We start from the raw sequence: 20,601 nt of genomic DNA, 5'->3' as shown, positions 1-20,601 counted from the left end.
CACTTCGACACTTGTTGCAGGATCATGTTGTTGGATCATGACCCCCAGTGTGTCTTTTGTGCATATTTTTGAAGGCATACCTATGAGAACAGAGTAATTGTCCCTGCTGTGGTGGCAACTTTTGTTAAATTAGTGTGAACAGAATGCAATATAATTATGACTTAGTGCGGTCCATCTGCCACAATATGATTGAACCCTATGCAGATAATTGTGTCACTGTTTTCATTAAGAGAGTGGCACTTGCTTGGAGAATGCTTTTGGAATCTGCTTGGGAGACGTTACCCTTGCTGAGAAAGGGTTGTGGCATGAGCTTTTATATTTGCAATATGTACCAATTAAGACTTACCAAGACGTGCCAATGAGCTTTATTGAGCATTGCATTGTCAAACTACAAGCCATTTCTTTTTCTCTGCATCCAGATACCGTCTACTTTCCCGATCCGGACAACCTTTTTGAAGAGGCTGTGAGGAGCATGGCTCAACAAGCGAAGCCCTCTGGTCCGGCCTCCAACCCAGTTACTGCCACTATGCCGCTTGTGGACCGCAGCAAAAAGCCCAGCCTCTCGAATGGCCCTTTGCCGCATAGCGTGGGCACCAAGATGGCCAATGGCAGCAGTGTCAATGTGCCAGACTCCATAGGAACCAAGGGTGGTGTGTTCCTTCAGGTGAGAAACGAACTCGTCCAGGAAAGGCTGAGCACTGGCAAAGAGAGTTGCCAAGCCTTAAGCTTAGCGAGTCTGACATGTTTCTACAAGTGACGAGGCTATGTTCACACTCGGTTTGACCTCAGCACTGCCTTCATTATAGTCTGTTCCAGAAGTGCTGTAGTGGTGTTCCTGGATGTGCTGGCTGTGGTATTGTGCAGCAGAGCTTATTACCTGTGTGACAGCATTTATTAATGCGAGAGCATTAAATGGCTCATGAAGCAGTGAATCCGGCATTGTTAGTTTGACCAAACGATGGTCCAAAAAGGTTACGAACCCTCGACCTTTGGTGGGAGTCGAACCCACGACCTTTGGCGTTAATTACAGTGAAGTTAATTATGGCACTTGAACCCATGACCTTTGGTGGGGTTCGAACCCTAGGCCTTTAGTGTTAAAGTGAATTTAATGAAAGCACAATTATTTAATTAAGCTATAGGTAATTAAGACACTCAAACCCACAACCTTTGGTGAGAGTCAAACCCCCAACCTTTGGTGTTAATTAAGGCACAGTTAATTAAGGCACTCGAGTCTGTCACTTGAGTCTGTCAAGTATTTAGTGACTCAGGATTGTATGTTTTCATAATTAGTATGCCTTTTCTCGCATTTCTTTTTAGAAAACATATGGGGACAAGGTTCTACTGTACTCGTGCAATGAGCTTACTCGCTTAATAATCGCACCCTCGGCTTGGTTCTGTGCAGTCCCATGATCTAACGACCGTGCTGTAGTTTTTTTGGGAGACTGGAACCTTTACTCTCGCACATGTGTTTATAGCAAGCACACTTAATCTCGATGCCCGTTGCCGTGTTGGCATGTGAGTTTGATGATGGAGGGGCTGACAGCAAAGCCATGATGAGAGAACACTGGCGGTAAGCAGGCAATAAGAAGAGGTTAATGTTTATTGCGGTCTATAACGCTCAGCCTGTCCTTACCACATGCTTGGCCCCAGTGCCTGCACAAAGGCAGCTTGCAGACTCAAGAGAGTAAGCAACATGCAACTGCTCTTTGCAACAGCAACATTATACTGACATAATGGGAGATTGCATAGTTGCTGGCCTTAGTGTGGAACCACAATGTGGACAAAGTGGCTGGCAACCTGGACTCAAGTCTGGTGATTCTGACACAGAGCGAAGTGCAATAAAACAGCTGTCATAGTTTGCAAATAGTAGACATATTTTTATGGCGAAGGCAAGTAATTTAATGCATTTTTAACACCAATAATGTCTGATTTTTCAATTTTTTTCAGTTTCAACAGGTTCCCGTAAAATTTACTCTGTGTAATGAATGCACCCCCAAGTTTGCTTCACTTTTGCCGGAAAAGAGTGCATTCATTATGCAACTATATACGATAAATGCTTTGTGGCCAGTGTCTTGTTTTATTTCATCATGTTCCATCCCAACTCAATGGGATTCCATCACACTCTCGATTTGAAAGCTAAAATGTGTCTCGCCGATATCAGAATGTATTGAATATACATTTATAATGAATATTGGATTTAACAAAGGTATGTTCAATGTGATTTTGTTATAACAGCGCTCAACTGTATTTCCTGTGTGATAGAATAAAATTTAAAATTTCAAAGTTTTGGAAGGCAAAGAAAGGGTAGTAAGTAGGATGGTTAATGGGTGATTAGTCGTAGCAATCAAATGCAGCACGCTCCAGCGAGAATGTTGTCGGTCTGCAGGCTGATCATGCATCGAAACCCCTGCCTGGTGGTCCGTTCAGGGGTCTCAGCCAGGATTCCGACTCTGGCGAATCGGAGGCCACGTCCCTTGAGGGCATTCGTCAGACGGAGAACCTGAAGCAGAGGCTTCTCGACCTCACAAAGGTACAGTGATGCTTGGGTTGACCTCTTCCACCCTTGGTTTCATCTTTCTGTCTCCTAAAGGGGCCTGCAATACTTCTGAAACAGGGTAAATAAACTTGACCATTCACTAGACTGTGATGAGCATTTGAGACGTACTAATTCTGTGCATGCAGCTGAGGTATACAGTTGCCCTTAAAAGGCTGCATGCCCTTTCCTACAACTTTTCCGACACTTTCTTTTTCTAACTCTTACATAGCAGTAAACTTGCGCGCCACTCACATACTATTTCTTTGTGTATGATGACTAAGCAGTCCCTCCAGCATAATCGAAAGCAGAGAAATCACATTGCTGGTGTATTGCCTCGCTGGCCCCGCCTGGTGTTGGAGAATGATGCCACACTGCACTGATACTACATGGCTTACAACATGGCCAATACCTTACAGTCTCAAGTTTACGCCAACTCGAGCTCGGCAAAATAATCGGCAGAGCATAGCGGGCATACTTCTGCATACACCTTGCATATGGCTTTCAGTGCAGTAAGGACTTCTGGAAATTAGGCTCGTGCAGCGCGTCGAAGAGGATGAGGAAGAAGATGGGCTTGCGACTGGCGGAATGCGGATGTTTGGCCTGTTATGTTGAGTTCGCCATGTTTTGGACAGCTTAGCGCTCTGTGCCCATAAACCGTCCAGAGTGTCTTTTCCCACATCGTATTTTGGTGCCGAACGGCCTGGGAAGCCAGCCAATGCCTTTGCAACTTGCGGCTTCGTCTGGGAGAGACATCTGCGGCCAGGTCGTCATGGAGCACATCAAGAACAAGCGGACTTCTCGCTGAGCACAAAGTGCGAGGATCATTAACAAGGTGAGTGAGATAATTCGATCCGGACACTTTGACCTTTCTGCCCTTCGTTTCCTGCATAGCCAGTTAAGGCGATGAAGTCGGCGATGAGCTGTCCATGTTCTACGTCGAGTTGAAAGGATTCGTGACTGACGAGCAAGCCACAGCAGATTGTGATTCCTTCATGGAACATAAAGACGCTGCTACCAACGCTTTATCCTTGCTCGAGCACAGTATTGATGTGCTCAAGGTTTCCTCCTCACCTCCAATAAATCAGTCACCGACTAGATCTGACAGGAACCAACAGGCCGCTTTCTCAATGAACACTACAGATTCACAACGTGAGTTTGGCACCAGGTTACCAAAGTTAGAACTTGTGCATTTCGACGGAATGACCACCCATGATGGCAACCATTCTGAGATGTGTTTCTGCATTCTGTTCACAAGAACCCAAGACTGTCTGACATGAATCGCTTCCATTACCTGGGCTCTCTGCTTGAAGGAGCTGCTACTCAAGCAGTCATTGTAATTCAAGTGGTGGAATCAAGGCTACAGTGATGCACTTGGAATATTGGAATAGCGCTATGGAAACTGCAAGTCGATGGAGCATAAGCTCATGAAAAACCTACGAATGCTTGGATCGCTGACACCTTTGAGCAGCGTTTCAGCCTTGCGGAAGTTGTTCGACGAGATACAACTCAACTGAAGAGGGCTCACAAACCTTGGGGTTAGCGCTTCATCATACGTTTCAATGCTATGTGAAATACTCCTGGAAGCTATACCTCAAGATATGGCAGTGAACTACAGTAAAAGCTCATTAATTCGAATTTCGTATGAATGTTACAATAATTCAAATTATAAAAAATTCTAATGAATCAAAGTCAGCTAAAGAAATCATTCGGTTAAGGCGCCTATATAGTCCGATGTAGCATGAGTGCGTGTGCGCACATGCTACGTCACGTTGGCGAAAACAACAATGTTTATAGTTGGAAGTACTGGCATAGCCAACATAACCGGATTCAGCCAACGCGGTCCGGCGTGACTGATGACGAGATGGCTCTTGCTTCATCTGCGCGCTCGTCGCGTCGACTGGGCCGACACACAATGCATGTTGCGGAGAAAAAAGGGTACTTATGCCGATTCGCCCACGGTCGCAGAGAACCGTTCAAAGTGGCACGTGGGCTGGGGATCGTTCTGCACATGCTCCAAAGACAGCAGCCGACAGCGCACATGTCAAAGTCTAGAGGGAACGGCATTTCGGCTGGCGCAGTGCAAGCAGCGTGGCGTGACTGGCCGTAAGCGACGCACCCCGAAAACGCCAGACTATAAACGCGCCTTTGCGCCGCCTAAACTTGCTGCAGGAACAAGATCTGCGATCTAAAATGCCCTTGCAAAACGCACCACAACCTGCTGCTACGTTCTACTCCCTTGTACTTCAGTAGCTGCACCGGCTGCACGCTGCCAAGTTCCACTGTACATATAGGTGGCATTCAAAGATGTATCCCAGGGATGCTTTACTTTGAGTAATAGCCACGAATCTCAAAGCCTGTGCTTTTTGGTACTGTGAGCGCTGATAAACGTCACGGCACCCATGTTTCAGACATTACCTGGTGCCGCTTCTCGACAGAACACTTCATAGAGAAAGAGCATAGCCTCCAAGATGTAACATGAAAAAAAAGAAAAAATGCATGTTGTGCCGTGTCTGCATCTTTATCTTGAAGGTCTTGAGAGAGGAAGAGAACTGACCTGCAACAGAGGCATTGGCCATGCCTGGCCAGGTGCAAGCGTGTCTCTTTCCAGTCAGGCCTAAACAAAGGGCTGCCGATGGAAAGAGCAAAGCTGTGCGGCCACGCCAGCGTCGCCAAAGTGCTCCTGCACACTAGCACTCTCCCCATGCACGATGGCGCGGAGTTGGAATTATCGGTAGTGGTACAGATTTCAGTGTGAATTAGCCGGGTGCATTACATATTGTTTTCAATATGTTGTTGGACAGACCGCGGTGGCTACTTCGAATTATCTGAAATTCCAAATTAACACATTGTGAATTAACAAGCTTTTACCGTATTACAACCGTGAGAGCATCAAGTCCACTACACCATCTGCAGGCACGCGGAATAGTGAGCACTCATCTGAACAGGAGTTAGAGCGCCTACTGAAATTTCTTCAGGTAGAAGTCGAATGTAAAGAAAAGTGCACTGAGACTAGGACACCGTGGATGAAAGAGAGACGTCTTCAACACAGTAAGAGCTTCAATATGTCGTTGACTACTGCTGCAAGGGTTCTCTACAACAAGACACAAGTCTCAGAAGAACCACTCTTCTTTTGTTCAGCCAAGGACCACAGGACCGACTAGTGCATTTGTGAAGTTAGTCTTGAAGACAAACGTAGTATGCTCAGCAAAGATGGTTGAAGCTTATGCTTAAAGAGCACGACAAAGGGACACCTCCTGCGCGACTTCCGTCATAGGATCCAGTGTACCACATGCAAGCATCGTCATGTTTCCACAATGTGCAACGCTGACGTTACCAGTAGCTCAATTTACGCACCATTGAAAAAGACACCAAATGTTACCTTGCATGTTGCATTGAACAGCACACAGCCTCAACCCACTACGGAGATTCTCCTTCAGACGTTCCATGCCTGGTTGACGACTTCAGCATACTGTTGTTACATTTGTGGTGTTTTAGACAACAGTAGCCAGAGAACATGTCTGCGAGAAGACATCTGCAAGAAGCTTAAGCTACCTTTAATTAGGGAGATTGATTTGGTCATCAGCATGTTTGGGCGAAATTGATCCCAACACACTAGTAACACACTAGTAATTTCTAATCAGTTGTAGTCATTACAAATTGTCGTTAGACATATTGGTCATTTAATAGTCATTATTAGACAGTACAAGTCATTTCAGTCATTATTAGTCATTACTGCTCACTAGTAAGCATTTTTAGTCATTTGTAATCAATTGTGGTCATTACAAGCCGTCATTAGACATATTGGTCATTTTGCAGTCATTAGTAGTCATTACACTCACTAGTAGTCATTTTAGTCATTACTACTCATTACTAGACATTTTTAGTCATTTCTAATCAATTGGGGTCATTGCAAGCCGTTGTTAGACATATTGGTCATTTCGGAGTTAATAGTAGTCATTGCAAGTCATCAGTAGTTATTATTAGTCATTATTAGTTGTTATTAACCTCTACCAATCTCTATTATAACATTAGCATTCACTAACTGTCACTATCAATCATTTTTCATTCTTTAATCCGTCATTAATCTGTGTTCATATGGCGTGATGACGCTTCGGTGGACACTGCGGCGGTCAGCTCTGCTGACACAAACTTCGCCATGATCTTAGAAAGGCTTTCACCTTTCTGAACTGAACGAGGACGTAGAAAAGCAGACACTTAGAGCCAGCGCTGTCTCTCTGTGTCAGTTCCTTTCTACGTCCTCGTTCAGTTGCATTCCTGTGTTCTTCTAACTCTGTCTTCCGTTGTTTACATGCTGATTAGTATGCATCCTTTCCAACTCGCCCATCTTTCTAACTTACCGCTTACACATTATATCATTGCAAATAGGCGGAAAATAAGTGCACAGTGTCTTTCTCGGCTGTTCGTGTGTGTCTTCCTGTGCGCTTATTTTCGTCGATCTGCAATGCACCATCTAGCCCATCTGCAGGTGTTGTTGAACATTATATCATTGTTAATTTAGTTAGTAAGTGAATGTTTACAAGTTTATACGGCCGATAAAACTACTATCCTTACTTCGTACAGCCATCTATTAATTTGCTGTTGCAATTGGTGCGATACCTTTTGGGCAAAACTGCAACTTTCTTTCTTTCCCCCGCCTGCCCGGCAGCGTTGCTGCCGCAGATGATGATGATTATTTATTGGCATCCCCTTTGAAGTGGGGTGGTGACAAATAGTCACCTTGCCAGCTTGAGTCTTTTCTTATTTTCCGCAAAGCTTCTCTGTCTACCTTGTATTGCTACCTATGCCTGTAACGGATCCAGTCGTAACAATCCCTTTCCTGCTTTTTTTCCACCAATACTCTAAATGTCTCTTGCGTATCTCAACTGCTGACCAGTTGATGCTTCCGTCCACTTTAAATCAAAGCACTTCTGGAAAATGTACGTCACCTACGGGTCTCAGTAGGTGACGTACACGGAGGTGAGTGCCATCTGTTTGCACTGCTAGGAACCCAGTGGCGGAACAGCCAGGCCACAGGATAAGTCATGAAAGCCGGCAATATTTACAATGAAAGGCTTCGCTTTTCATATTTTCCAGACCTTCATATACTGGAACTAAGCTATTATCAGTACTGGCATACTAGTTTGGTGTTCCTTTTAATAAAGGTAGACTGTACTATATATATACTTATGTGTAGCTCACTACATTCTTGTTTTGCAGTGATAGAAAACTCTCAAGCATGTGTAGCACCATATTTGCTTGCCCACAATTTGTAGGCATTAAATTTCCTTTAAAATTTTATGATAATCGATATTCGATTCAATATTTGGCTTTTCTTTTTCTTTATACGATTTGAAATCTACCATTCAGTATTCGCACACCCCTTGTAAATGGTCCTACCTGCCTGAGTGCACAATACCTGTTTTAGTGTATCAGTTGGCTTTGATCCAAAGGTCAGGAGGAGAAGCTTATGTCCTTTTGCATCATTCAAGGGAAAGGAAGGATCAACATCTACACTGTCGCCAAGCTGTCGTACAGTAGACTTCCGTTGATTCTACTCTGGTTAATTTGATTTTTTGGTTAACACGATTCTGACTGAAGATCCCGGCCGATGCCAATGCATTCTTGTGTGCCCAATCTTTCATCATTTCAATCCACAAATTGACCTTCGCTGGATAATTCGTCAGTCTGGTCAGGATCGAATTAACAGAAGTCGACTGTACTCGCTATGTCTTACATTTGATGTTTCGGCGTCCATGCTCTTCAGAATGTTGGCGCTGTTAGTTCTTGCCACTGCTATGTCACCTACCGCAGGAATAGCCAGGCATGCTGGTATGATATGCTCTAACTGACAACTGCTGGAACACTGAACATGTTCACTTTACCGGTTTACCACCTCTTTACTCAGGTGTGGGCAGATAAACAAGTGCAATCCCATGACATGATAATGAGTAATAGTGCAGCTTCCATAGCTACTCTTAAAGTCTGCCCCATGCAACGAGTCACCTAATTGTGCTGTCTTCCTAATACTATGGCAACCCTCGTAGATTACAGGGAAATAGTGTAGGAATATAATGACAAAGTGAAGCACAAAAAATGCACACACAGCACTATATCTTTTAACAAATTTTTAACTTGCGGGTGGATGGGTTTTTATGCCAATCATCACAACAAGATAAGAAAGGCCAGGCATAGATACTGCTCGCCTATTCATGTCACTGATGCCCATTGCTGGCGTTTTCTAAAAATGTCAGCTCTTTTTCACATAAACATACAGAGAAAAGCTTATGCATTTATTGCCCACACATGCAGTTTTAGCATCCTCAATTTTCTTTGAGGCTGCTACGTTGTCCTCATCATATTGATATGGTCTTCCCCTGTAAGTGACGAACAATTAACAAGCCCAATTTGAGGTGCTGCCGATCCAAATGGGGCTAGGAAGTGGCATGGTGTTCCATCATCATTGACTTGCAAGCATTGTTTACATTTTTGGTGATTTTTTTCACCCACTGACCTCATTTACAAAGTTATCGCTCCATGCAAGACACACTTACATTTATCGGAATTTTCTGAATTTTGTCACCAATTCTATAGCAAAAGGATCGTGCATAATCAAACATATGCAAAGCGAATATAGTCGACTTCAATTAATTCGACCTTGACAGAGCAGGCGAAATCGATCAAATTATCCGGCTGGTCATATAAAACAAGATGCGGAAAAAATGTCAGAACACACCACTGATTCATTCGGCAGTGTTTTCCAGATTCTAACACGCCCCCAAATGAGATGCGTGCGCACTTTCTGTGTGTCCAAAGTAGGAAACTAACGTAGAAATTACATTAAAGCTCTTAAAGTAGAAATCTAACGGGCATCCGAGTTTTTAGCAAGGAAAATGGACACGGGTATAATATGTGTTGCGCAATGGCGGCCGGTTTTCTAGTCAGCTTTGCCGCAAATCACTTGTGTAGTCCTGTAAAGCTCACGAATACTGCAAAGGCAGGTTTGATATAGTATCCGATTGCACTGCACAGGCATTTGCGGTCTAGTATCGTAGAAAAAGAAAGGCACGTGTTAGACTCATGTAAATAATGTAATCGGAAATTATGAGCTACCGTTATTGCTTGAAAATATTCCTAGGGAATACAGAAAATAGGCTTCTTCAATGGGAAAAGGATGTGTGTTCAACACATTTGTTGTCTCATAAGCTTCACTGAGACAGACGCTGCCACCAGAGGGGTCGCTATTGGGGTCACCATAAGGGTCAGGCGCATGCGTGCTGACTGGTCAAGTTTGAATTATACGGTGAAGGTCAGTTTTAGGATCAAAATTACGAAAGCTTGGGCACATAGAAGTGAATTGATGCCGGCCAGGACCCTCAGCCGAGTTCTAATGAACCGAAAAATCGAATTAAGTGGAGTGGAATTGACAGAAGTTTACTGTAACAGTGGTGTACATTCTGGAACAGACTTGAACATCAGCAATTATGCTGGAATGCACAATGAGTCACATATAAATAGTTGAAATACTTGAGCTGTAGATAATAAACCTTGATGACTGATGACTGTGCTTGCCACCACCATTGTGCTTTGTCTGTTATTTCTCTTTTTCTGCATTTTTTTATGCTTTGTCTGCTATTTCACTTGTTATTTCTGTGCACAAGTTCGCCCACGAAGAGTTGGTTTAGTGACTCACAGTTTTAGTACGGCATGGATCTTCGCCGTCACTACAATGCAACGTTGTCAACTCTTCTTTCTACAACCAGGACCAGTTGGCCTCAGAGAAGGAGTTTGAGCTGCTGCGGGAACGGAAAGCACGCGAGGCGGAAGAGGAGCTTCGGCGCTCCGTCCAGGAGCGAGAGGAGGCCCTGCAGGCGCACATCCGACAGCTGGAGAAGGAGCGTGCCAAGGTCGAGCAGAAGGTCACTGACCTCACCCGGAGCAATGAGCAATATGAACAGGTGGGTACACTGTTGCATGAAGGTCCATTCTTGAGCAGAAATGTCAGTTTGCCAAGGATTGACAAAGGTGGTGTTTCTGCTAGAACGGGCTATAGAGAAAGTAGCCGAAAGGCGGGACTCAATAACACAGCAAGTACAGTGATCGAGGGATTATTTGGACACTGATAATTCGAATATTCGAACAGCTTCACAGCACTGTCACTGGCCTCATATGCTTAAAGGGAGTTCTGTGACTGTTTTAGGGTGCATTTCTTAGGTGCCCGTTCCTGCAGTGAGTGGCAGGGGCGTAACTGAGCAAACGAGCACAACGAAAGATGAAAAAGCGAATGCGGAGTGCAGCGGGGGATAAAAAATGCGAGCAGGAAAGCAGAGGAGGAGAGTGTAGTGAAAGGGTGATAAAGCGTAGTGCGGCACAGCGCGTGCCGTGTGGGAGCTCTGGCACCAACAGCTGCTGTGAATCACGCCCTTGCGTCACCCATGCACTTGCTGTCATGATCTCCAGATTAGCGAAATAGTTGCACCAAATTTACCTCCATTTGCAACTTGCCGCATGAGACAGATTGTCCACTCCAGCCAATATATTGCAAAATGAACACGTATAGAGCTGCGCTGAAATTTCGCATTAGGGAGTGTCGTAATGATCTGTGAATTTTTTGTGTGGTAAAGGCCAGCGTATTACTGTGTGGTCTATATCAAATGTAAATGTAATGCAATGTGTACTAGTCCTAAACTAGTGAGTGACCTAGTGATTATAAAAGGAAAGTTACATTGCATATGTTTGTCTTACTTAAATAGACAACAACACATACACGCATTTTTTAAAACCAGTAATCCATAATTTCTGTTGCTCACATTGTGATACACCAGCTCCATGTTTGGGGTCAGCTAGAAGCTTGCATGGCTGCGGCGATGAAAGCTGAGGTCATGGTGCTGCAACCCCGCCTGCATGGGGACTGTCCCTATACCTTGTTTCATTAGTTCCTCTTAGAACTGGGGAAGCTACGGGCACCCTCATCCCATTAGGAGGGTGAACACGTCTTAAATGTGTCCTTCTTCGCCTTGTCATGTCCTAGTGGAGACCGCTGCAGCACAAGCAGCGGCAGCATCTATGGACACTGTGAAACTGCGCAGCGAGATCAGCTGTTGTAATAGCAGTGGTAGGAAATTTACTTTGACACTGAAAGGGTGTGTGCCTTCGATATACTTCCCCGACACAGAGGAGTAGGAGGGTTGCATAGACAGGGGAATCGGAGGATTCAGAAGGAGCACTCTGCCAGCAGCATGTAACATTGCACGAGATAGTGTTGCCGTCTCTCAGGCCTTCGTGTAGCATCCACTTGCATAGGGTACGCTCGCTGACATCCATAGGTGCATCCGTTCTCGTAATTACAGAGTTCGTGCTTGCACCCTCACTGCACTCCTTCCACGTAGTTTCGAGCGCGCTCCAACGCCAGCTGCTTCCTTCCTTTCGCGTGAAACAGCAGCTTAGAATGATGCTGCACAGGCGAGTCTGCTGACATCATTTTCGTCTCGACAAAGCACTACCCAGGAGAGAGCTTTTTGCAGTGCTGTGTCTGCGCCAACCACAAACGTGAATTTATTAATTTCAAAGTAATTTATTGTTGGTACTTTTCAAATGCAAGTTAATGTTTATACAGCAGCATTGCATTTATTTCTTTTGTTCTTTCCATATTTTCTCTCGGGACTAGTGGAGAACCCTCTTTCAGTGTTATAGAACTTCATTAAATATTTTATTAAAAAAGCGTAGTAAAGTCACGTAATAAATCGCGCTTGTGACCTGCAGGGAAGCTTCTAAGTAAGCAGCTGCTGACGAGACCACTTGACAAGGCCATTTAGTCGAGCAACGAGTTCCCAACTATGGCACCACATCTCATTGCACAAGAATCTGTGCTCACAGGCCTTGTAGCTTTTGCTGTGCTGTGAGCAACTACTGAAAGGCACTCTAAAAGAAAATACCAAGTTTACTTGGATCGATAGATTATCTTAGGTTATCTATCTAGAAATATATCACCGTTTTCTGCGGGCCAATATTTCCGCAATTGGCTTTTTCGTCTCAAAAAGGTTGTCAACCAGCAGTGATGCCGCAGGTCAAGTCAAGCTGCAGCAATGCTACAGATGAAATGACGCTCCTCATTCTATATCGTGCGTGAAGCCTGTGATAACCTGCGTGCCTGAGTCACACATATCCACAAATGGCGCGGTCAGCACGGCCAATAAAAACTAGAACAGTGAATGCAACAGACGGTAATGCGGAGCAATAACGCTGGCCTGCTGCATATGTTTTGTCCTGTCAAAATTTATGTAAATAACTTTCACCTCTAACATGCAGCTGTGGTTGAATAATATAAAATAGAAGTTTTTTCATTACTATATGAGAGGTACCATAGTCCACAAGGGGAGGTGCCACTCCAACTTTTTTATTTTCGTCATTTTCTCAGTTACAAATGCTCTGTTCTTGCTAAGAATGGTGAATTCATTATTACAGAAGCGTAATCCTTCAATCTAGCTTCTCTTAATATTTCTCTTTAGTGTCCCTTGAAACAGAGTATAAGAAGAGCGAGCCACAACCACGTAGCTGCGTTCATCTCGCGTGGGATCTTACACTGTGGTTAATGGGAACTATGTAAAAGCTTAGGTCGTCTTGCTCTGCTGCACTTGGTGGTGCCGGCCTGATTGATGTTGGCACTCAAACAATCTACGCCTTATGAGAGCAGCTGCAACTGGTAATCAACACAGTATCTCTATTTTCTTTCTTGTGATCCGCAGAAGTTGAAGGAAAAGGACAAGGAACTGGTACGCATCATACAGCTGAACGAAGAGCAGAGGAGAGCCGACAAGGAGGTTCACAAGTATGTTTGCTTTATCCCTGAATGTTTGTGCTGACTTTTGCTTTCATGCATGAGAAAATAGTCATGTGCTCTGACACCCACAAGTTAAGCATGGCAGTATTATTATTGAATCATATTGAAAGAGAAATCACCAGTAAGTACTGTTGTGAAGTTTTAGTTCTCAGATAAAGCTGCGAACTAAAACCGTGCGCCCTCCTAGCACCATATAATTCCCTCCTTTGAAAATTTAGCTTCACCACATTCTTTTTTATTTCCAGAATCGTGAAAAACACACTGCCGCAGAACAGAATGAAAACTTTTATTTCTTCAGTGAGTTTTGTCAAGCAGGGCCCCTCACCAGGTCTGGCCATTTTGAGCTGACAAGTGCAGAGTATACAATGTGCCATAATGATCGTGTCTGCAAAGTATTACATTGCTGTGCGCCACAGAAAGATGTGAAATTTCAAACCGAACGCCGTTTTCCCTTCTCCTCGCGTCCGCCATACTCCAAGCCGGAGGATGGTGTACACGTGCTAGTGCACCTGCGTACACATGTTTGTGCTCTGAAGTTGCTCGTGGTGACACGTGACTTCGAGAATTATTCAAACCAACATCTGTTATTTGTGTAATCTGTTGCTTGAATAGACGAAATACAGTTTAGAGAAATAATGAAACACAGAAACCGAATGTCTGCATGTTCCTGTTTGACTTCGCACCGCAAGAGAGATGTACTTCCGTGTCGTCTGCTTGTTCCCCATGTCATGCAGTTGTGCGCAGACACCGAAACTATGCCATTTTGTACCGTGTTCCAGCGTTCGATCATGCTCTGCGATCAGCTTGTGTCTGCCTCAGTATTCGTGTAGCACCGACTTATACCACTAGTCAGGTGTCCTCGTGCACTGCGTGAAACAATACAAATGCAACAGCTCGCGCACGACACTGTCAGCGGAAGTGCGCTGCGCTGCGAAAAAAAGTGAGGAGAAAAAAAAAAGTGAAGGCGGGGCCCCTGGCGTCTGCGTCACGCGATCCTCGAGGTGCGGTGTGGAAGAACGCAGGGAAGGGATTTCGCTTGCCGAGGCTAGATGGGGCGAGTAGAGAGTCTCTCTTGGCAGTGGAGCCCACCTCCTGAAATCTTGGGTCCGCGGCACTGAAATGTTTCTTTCTCTGCTATTAATGAGCCAGTTTGAAAAATCCTTCCCGCAGAACACTCCCCAGAGGATGTATAACAACTTCCAGTGTATAACCAAATTTTGCCATGGGGCCTGGTGAGGGGCCCTTTAAGAATGTGGACTCCATGTGAGAACTCTCTACAGAAATGCTTCATACAGTGAAATCTTGATATAACGAACTTCAGGGGACTGCAGAAAGTTGTTCAATAACCTGAAAGGTCATTATAGTGAAAGCTCAAAAATTAACCATTCCACTCATCAACCCATGAGTTGTCTTCATATTAACTTTCCACGACAGCCTCACAGTGAGCTCCCGGCCTGTGCTCGTGGTATTTTCCGTAGATTCTGCTGCCACACACCGCCGAAGCACCGTATAGTGGTAAAGGTGACGCGTACAAAAGAGACGCTGACACCCAGGAAGACAACTGAAGAACAGGAAACTGTGATGCCTCCAAAGCGCAATGTTTCCTGTTATTTGTGTCTTTTTTTACGCTCCTTGCCAGGGATACCGCAACTGTCTCGCAGAAGCAGACACCTGGACTATTCCAAAGCACAAGCCCGTGTAAACAACAGAAAGCAAGGTCGTGTGGCATCATTTAAATTTCTCTGCGCACGTAGCCAGTTAGGTGCGCAAAAAGAAGCATGAAAAAAAGAAGGGGCCTATGCAGAAAGAAGGGTGAAAGATGAAAAAGATGCGATTGCATCACTAGGCGACACTTGCCTGGGTTGAGCATGCACTCCCGAAACCTGACTTATTGTTGCCTCCACAACAGAAAAAAATGTTTCTCCTCCTTCGCTGTCCAGGTCATGTGCCGCGGCGTGTTCTTTCTGCGCCTTGTCGTCTGCCAGCCTACAGTTGCGGCTGCCGTGAAGGATGCACTGAAATCGAAGAATCCTATGATCTCAGAATAGTATGAATTCGTAGTGCTGAAAACGTGATATAGAAACTGAATAGTGATCGTTATTCTAAAAAGTTCTGTACTCTGAAGTTCATAGTACTGAAATATTTTTACATTGAAACTATAAGCTGTCAGCAGAAGATTTCTGAAAAGCTTGTTAATGTGGTGTTCATACTACTGAAGTTGCACTGTATTGCTTATATACTTGCATAATGATCGCTCCCCTGAATTTTGTCGTCAAAATTCCCTTTTTTTTCTTTCCCGCGTAATGATCGAACCCCAAACTTGCCACAGCGATATCTTGTGTGCCAAGTCTAGCTAATGATGATCGTGCTTACCATCTGTCAAATGCTGTCGAATGCTAGGCAGCTACTCTTCAAGACATACCAAGCGGTCTGCACGCACCAAACAGATTCTTAAACAGATGCCCCATTTCATTCCTTTCATCACTTTCCGCAATTCCACGAAAAAAAAAAAAAAATTGAGAGGTACAACCAAACTTGCCTTGGCTTTATTATTTGTAGGCTTTATAAAGTTTGTTGTCAACAACAAAAAAGGCGCCTTTTGATTCCTCTCGTCTGCACCCGGGGGCACACAACAAATCGCGAGCGGCAATAACAGTAGTAATGTTTACGCTGATTCTTTAGAAGTGTACCCTATTCATACGCTGATACTTGTAACACAGCTAAGATATTCACCCACCTTTAGCGGAAACGTGCCAGCATGCCCGCCATGTGTTGCTATGTCACTGGCAGCTAAGCGTGCCATATCTCTGTTTTTTTCCCCTCAAAGTGGACATGGTTACGTTATTGCCGCAAGCTTTCCGATATTAACGATATCATTCATTACTGATAGGAAAGAAACTGTTTCAATGCATTTAATGTGCTCACAAAAAGAAAAACAATCCCGTTTGGCACGTTCGGCTTGCTCCGCCGGCCGCCAATTTTGTTTTGGTGTCCTGCACTGTTACAGTAGCAGCCGCCTGTTTATTGACCTGTTGTCATCCCGCAGCAAATATGGAATGAAAAAAAAAAATTATTTCTCTTCGCGGAAAATTTAACTCACATAATGATCGCACCCCTGAATTTTCGTCAATTTTTTTTACAAAAAAGTGCAATCATTATGCGAGTAAATCAAATTTTATATCTAATGTACTGGGAAAACACCCATCCAGCCACTTGAAATATATACTGCATGTGGATCATTGTGAAAAACACTGAAAGAAGGGAACCTGCTACGTGGTGGGATACTAATGCAGCAAACACCTATACACCCTCCCAACTCGTTTGACTAAAGCACCTTACTTGTACATATTATTCAAACTTACAGAACAGATTAAATTGGGAGTGTTTTTTAAAATGTTTGCAGAAGGTTTTAAATATCATTATTTAAATCATTGCTTTTGCTTTTGATGCACAATCATGCATGCAGCACCTAGAAAGCATACAGTACCTATGTTCTGCTAACTTTGCTGCATATTGACAGCATACAAAAAGAATCGGGGTGCATTCGAGGGGCTCAATATTCAGTAAGGTAACTGTTAGAGAAAGTGAGAAGCTGTTGGTGTGGTGGTCTTCCTCGGCTCATTATACCATCTTTGGTGGCAGACTCAGGGAGGAGCGCAAGCGCAAGGAACAGCAAGAACGTGAGGAAGTGCAGAAGGACTCGGGCAAGACTGTCGCTGACAAGGCAGCGGTGCCATCTCCACCAAGGACACTGAAGCCGGCCACCAACGCTGCAGCCAACAGCAACAGTAAGTCTCCCAGCTGCTCGCAGAGGAGTGTTGGTGTACAGGAGGTCAGTTCTATTTGATAGCAACATGCGAGCAGGTGGCTGATAAAACCTCCTGCAGTTTCTGCTGATACACACTGATGCTATCATTGAGTGTCAAGTGCACGTTGCAGTATCTAAGCATCCACAGCGAGACCACTTATGCATTATATAGACACTTTTGGCAGAGTTATGTCAATTAATGTGCAGTGCAACTAACTAGGTATAATTGTCTCAGCTTAGTTCAATTTAAACCTGGTTATAACAAACTCAAATTTGACATGAAAATATCATTGTTATATCCAATATTTGTTATAAGCATATATTTGCTAGACACTGGTATATCGGGGAGAAATGTGTTATATGTACGGTTGAACCCGACTACCGTATTTACACGATTGTAAGTCGACTCGAATGTAAGTCGACCCCCCCATATCGCATGACCGAAAAAAAAAAAAAAAACCGAGGGCGCATTCGATAACGAAAATTTATTAGTAGCTGACATGGTCACTGGATTCGTCTTCACTAGTGCTGCCATCGTCATAGTTGCTGCGGTCCCACAGCGCGTCGTGGTCCAGCGAAATTTCAAATTTGGCAAACGACCGCACCAGGACATCTTGCAGAAGAGCAGCCCACGCCAAATGCACCCAACCACACGCAGCCGTCAGGGAGGCTCTGTTGACAGGTCCGGTTGGCGTAATTTCGCAGTCTTCTGCCGCCAGCCACTCGTACTCACGGCGGAGCAGAACCTTAAAATTAAGGCGAAGGTCCGGGCTTGTTTCATGACCACGTCGCACTTCGTTCTGAGGGTGCCGCCGCAAATGGGAACAGCGGCGCTTCCATCAACTATCGACACCCCCTCCTATAAGTGTTGCATGCACTGTAAGACTCTAAAAAATGTTGAAAAACCCTTCCGAAAAGCGAACAAACACGCGGGATAGCAAAAAGATATGGGTAGGGCCATAGAGCAAAGATAAAATTGTAACTACGTTGTAGCTCTTGTTTGTATCGCTTTTTTTGGCGAGGCCATGTTTTGGTTTCGATTGTAAGTCGACCCCCCAACTTCAGACTTTCAAATTTTAAAAAAGGGGTCGACTTACAATCGTGTAAATACGGTATATCGAACCCGTTTACATCGAATTATTCTATATATCGAACAATTTCTGGGCACGGTATAGTTACAATGCGTATATAGGCCTCGTGCACCGCCTATAGAGGCGCCACTGATAGCCACCTAGCGGGCGCTTCCAACAATACGCGCGAGAGCAGTAGCAGACGACAACGCTTTGCAGCAAGGGTGACTGAAGTTCGCGGCTGCGATTTGTCCTTTGTTCGGGCGCCAGACTGCTTCTTCTGCGGTGACAGCTGTAGGGAAGACGCAGACCTCTGTGGGAGCGGGTATGAACAAGATGTTACCGGTGTTTGGGGCAACATGGTCCACACACGCGCCAGGTGCGTCTCGCAGACAAACGCCATGAAGACCATTTACATGAAGTGGAGCTCATGTAAACTAGCCGACAAATTTTGTTGACTAATGCGATGTCTCGACCGTGTTTTTTTTTAATTCTACCCTTGCCGTAATGCTGCTTCTGTACCTCAATAATAAGCACCCGTCGTTAGTGCAGGCTTAGATAACAAATCCGCACGGTGCGATGTCTGCATATGTCGTGATTTTTCTGCCGATGAATACATGTGACGCCGCCGAATAAGTGTAGTGAAAGTCTCCTGAAGAAGAATAATTGCGAATTTATTGATGGAAACGCGTACACTATAGTCAACGAAGCCACCAAACGCACGGGTTAATAAAAGCGCGTGTTAGCGCTGTACCGCCGATGAACTGCCGTTCGCGCTGCAGTTTTTGCAATCTTAAATTCCCTAAGGGAGCTGCTTGGAAACGTACAAAGTTATAGTCTAACGTTGCAGTACTTTTTTTAAATGTTACTAGAGAGAGGCGCCACATGATATATTTAAAGGCAGAGCAGCGCCAGTCAAATTAGATCCAGCGCTGGCGGCAAGGCCGGGTTTAGTCCTATGCGGCGTAAGCATAATAAGAAATAATTTAGTTGAGTAAAAAATTCACTTGCAAGAAGCGACTACGTTGTGAAACAAACAAATCACTCGGCGTGTTAAGTCTGCTCAGACAGCATCAAGGTGTAATGACTTACCAAACGTGACGCAAACTATTCAGCGAAAAATGTATCAGCGAAAAATGGAACAAAATATCATATGCAGCAACTATTAGCAATTCTCGCCCTGAGCTACCTATTTTCTAAAACATTTCCCAAAAAAACACAATATCTAAGATGCCCTCGGGCGAAATAAATAAAGCTGTTAAAGAAGCACTTGCTTGGTGTCATTCCGATAAGACACAGCGTGATTTATACCCTTTACAAACGAGGCAGGGTGAAAACCTCGCAGCTCAAAAGAATCAAGAGTTATGCATGAAGCAACTAGCAACAGTTAAACATGTGCGAAGCCACGCATAAAATAGATGTAAAAACATGAAGCGCGCGACAGTTGGTGCGAGGATTTACCGGGCCACAACACACTGCGCTCATGCAGTCGTGCTGCCTAGCTAGCCCAACGCGGTAAAGAAGCGGAAAACAATATAAGTGGCAAACGGCATTCTGAACTTTAGCGAAATGCCTTTAAACCACATGCTGCACTGCAGAAGGACTTCGTCGCTTACGCGTCTAACTACAATCGAGTAAAAAAATAATAACAAAAAATAAAAAAAAAGAAGCGACGAAGGAAAGGATGAGAACAAGAAATTTCGCGCCGACGCGACGATCCATTGCCACCGTTGCTCCTGCTGATGAGGCTTTGCGGGGAATAATTAGAACCCTATCGCCGGCACGTTTTCGCCGGTATTTGAGCCCCCCACCCTGCAACAATTCTTCTTCAACATTCTTCGGAAGCTTTGGCCATCCCACACATGCGAAGGGTGTTGCCTATTTTGCTCTCAAAACACAAACAAGACGGAGAAGCACTATCAGCGACGCAACAAACTACGGCGTGCTACGGCGCGCGGCTCGCTCCTCTCCCGTGCGTTCCGCGCAAGGCCGCCACCAGTGGCGCGGCCATCGGCGTGCACGCCGCCTATATAGCAAAAATTATGTTTACATCGAACAAAAATAGCAGTGACTCCTGACATATAGTACGTCGAGCGGCGGAAAAGTGCCCTAGAAGTTGGCTGTCGCTCGCGGTCGCGGGGAAACCCGACGGCGCGGCTCCATCCAACCGCTCTCCCTACCGTGACCACTCTGCCAGGGACGAGCCGTCGACACCCCCCTGCAAAAAATTATCCTGGCCCGCCCGCAGTGCTTGCTCAGACAGCCAATCAGAGGCACTTGTGCCCTCGTCATGCAAGATGGCGTAAGTGCGAGTTGTCACGCTGCCTTTCTGGTTCATTGTGTGTGCGCC

At 44.9% G+C, this 20,601-nt stretch overlaps 1 protein-coding gene across 1 annotated transcript in view; it reads left to right on the top strand.

Moving 5' to 3' along the window:
* Positions 1 to 20,601, top strand: part of LOC142583713 (ubiquitin carboxyl-terminal hydrolase 8-like) — a 93,742-nt gene that overhangs the window by 61,943 nt on the left and 11,198 nt on the right. Inside the window, exons 9-13 of the mRNA XM_075694201.1 lie at positions 420 to 664; positions 2,387 to 2,530; positions 10,297 to 10,491; positions 13,279 to 13,361; positions 17,016 to 17,161. Coding sequence (XP_075550316.1) covers positions 420 to 664; positions 2,387 to 2,530; positions 10,297 to 10,491; positions 13,279 to 13,361; positions 17,016 to 17,161 — 813 coding nt within the window. The remainder of the gene's footprint in view (positions 1 to 419; positions 665 to 2,386; positions 2,531 to 10,296; positions 10,492 to 13,278; positions 13,362 to 17,015; positions 17,162 to 20,601) is intronic.

The sequence above is a fragment of the Dermacentor variabilis genome, chromosome 5, assembly GCF_050947875.1.
Source record: "Dermacentor variabilis isolate Ectoservices chromosome 5, ASM5094787v1, whole genome shotgun sequence".
NCBI classification, from domain to species: Eukaryota; Metazoa; Arthropoda; class Arachnida; order Ixodida; family Ixodidae; genus Dermacentor; species Dermacentor variabilis.
Note: the sequence above shows the minus strand (reverse complement) of the source record. Positions and strands in the feature narration are given on the sequence as shown.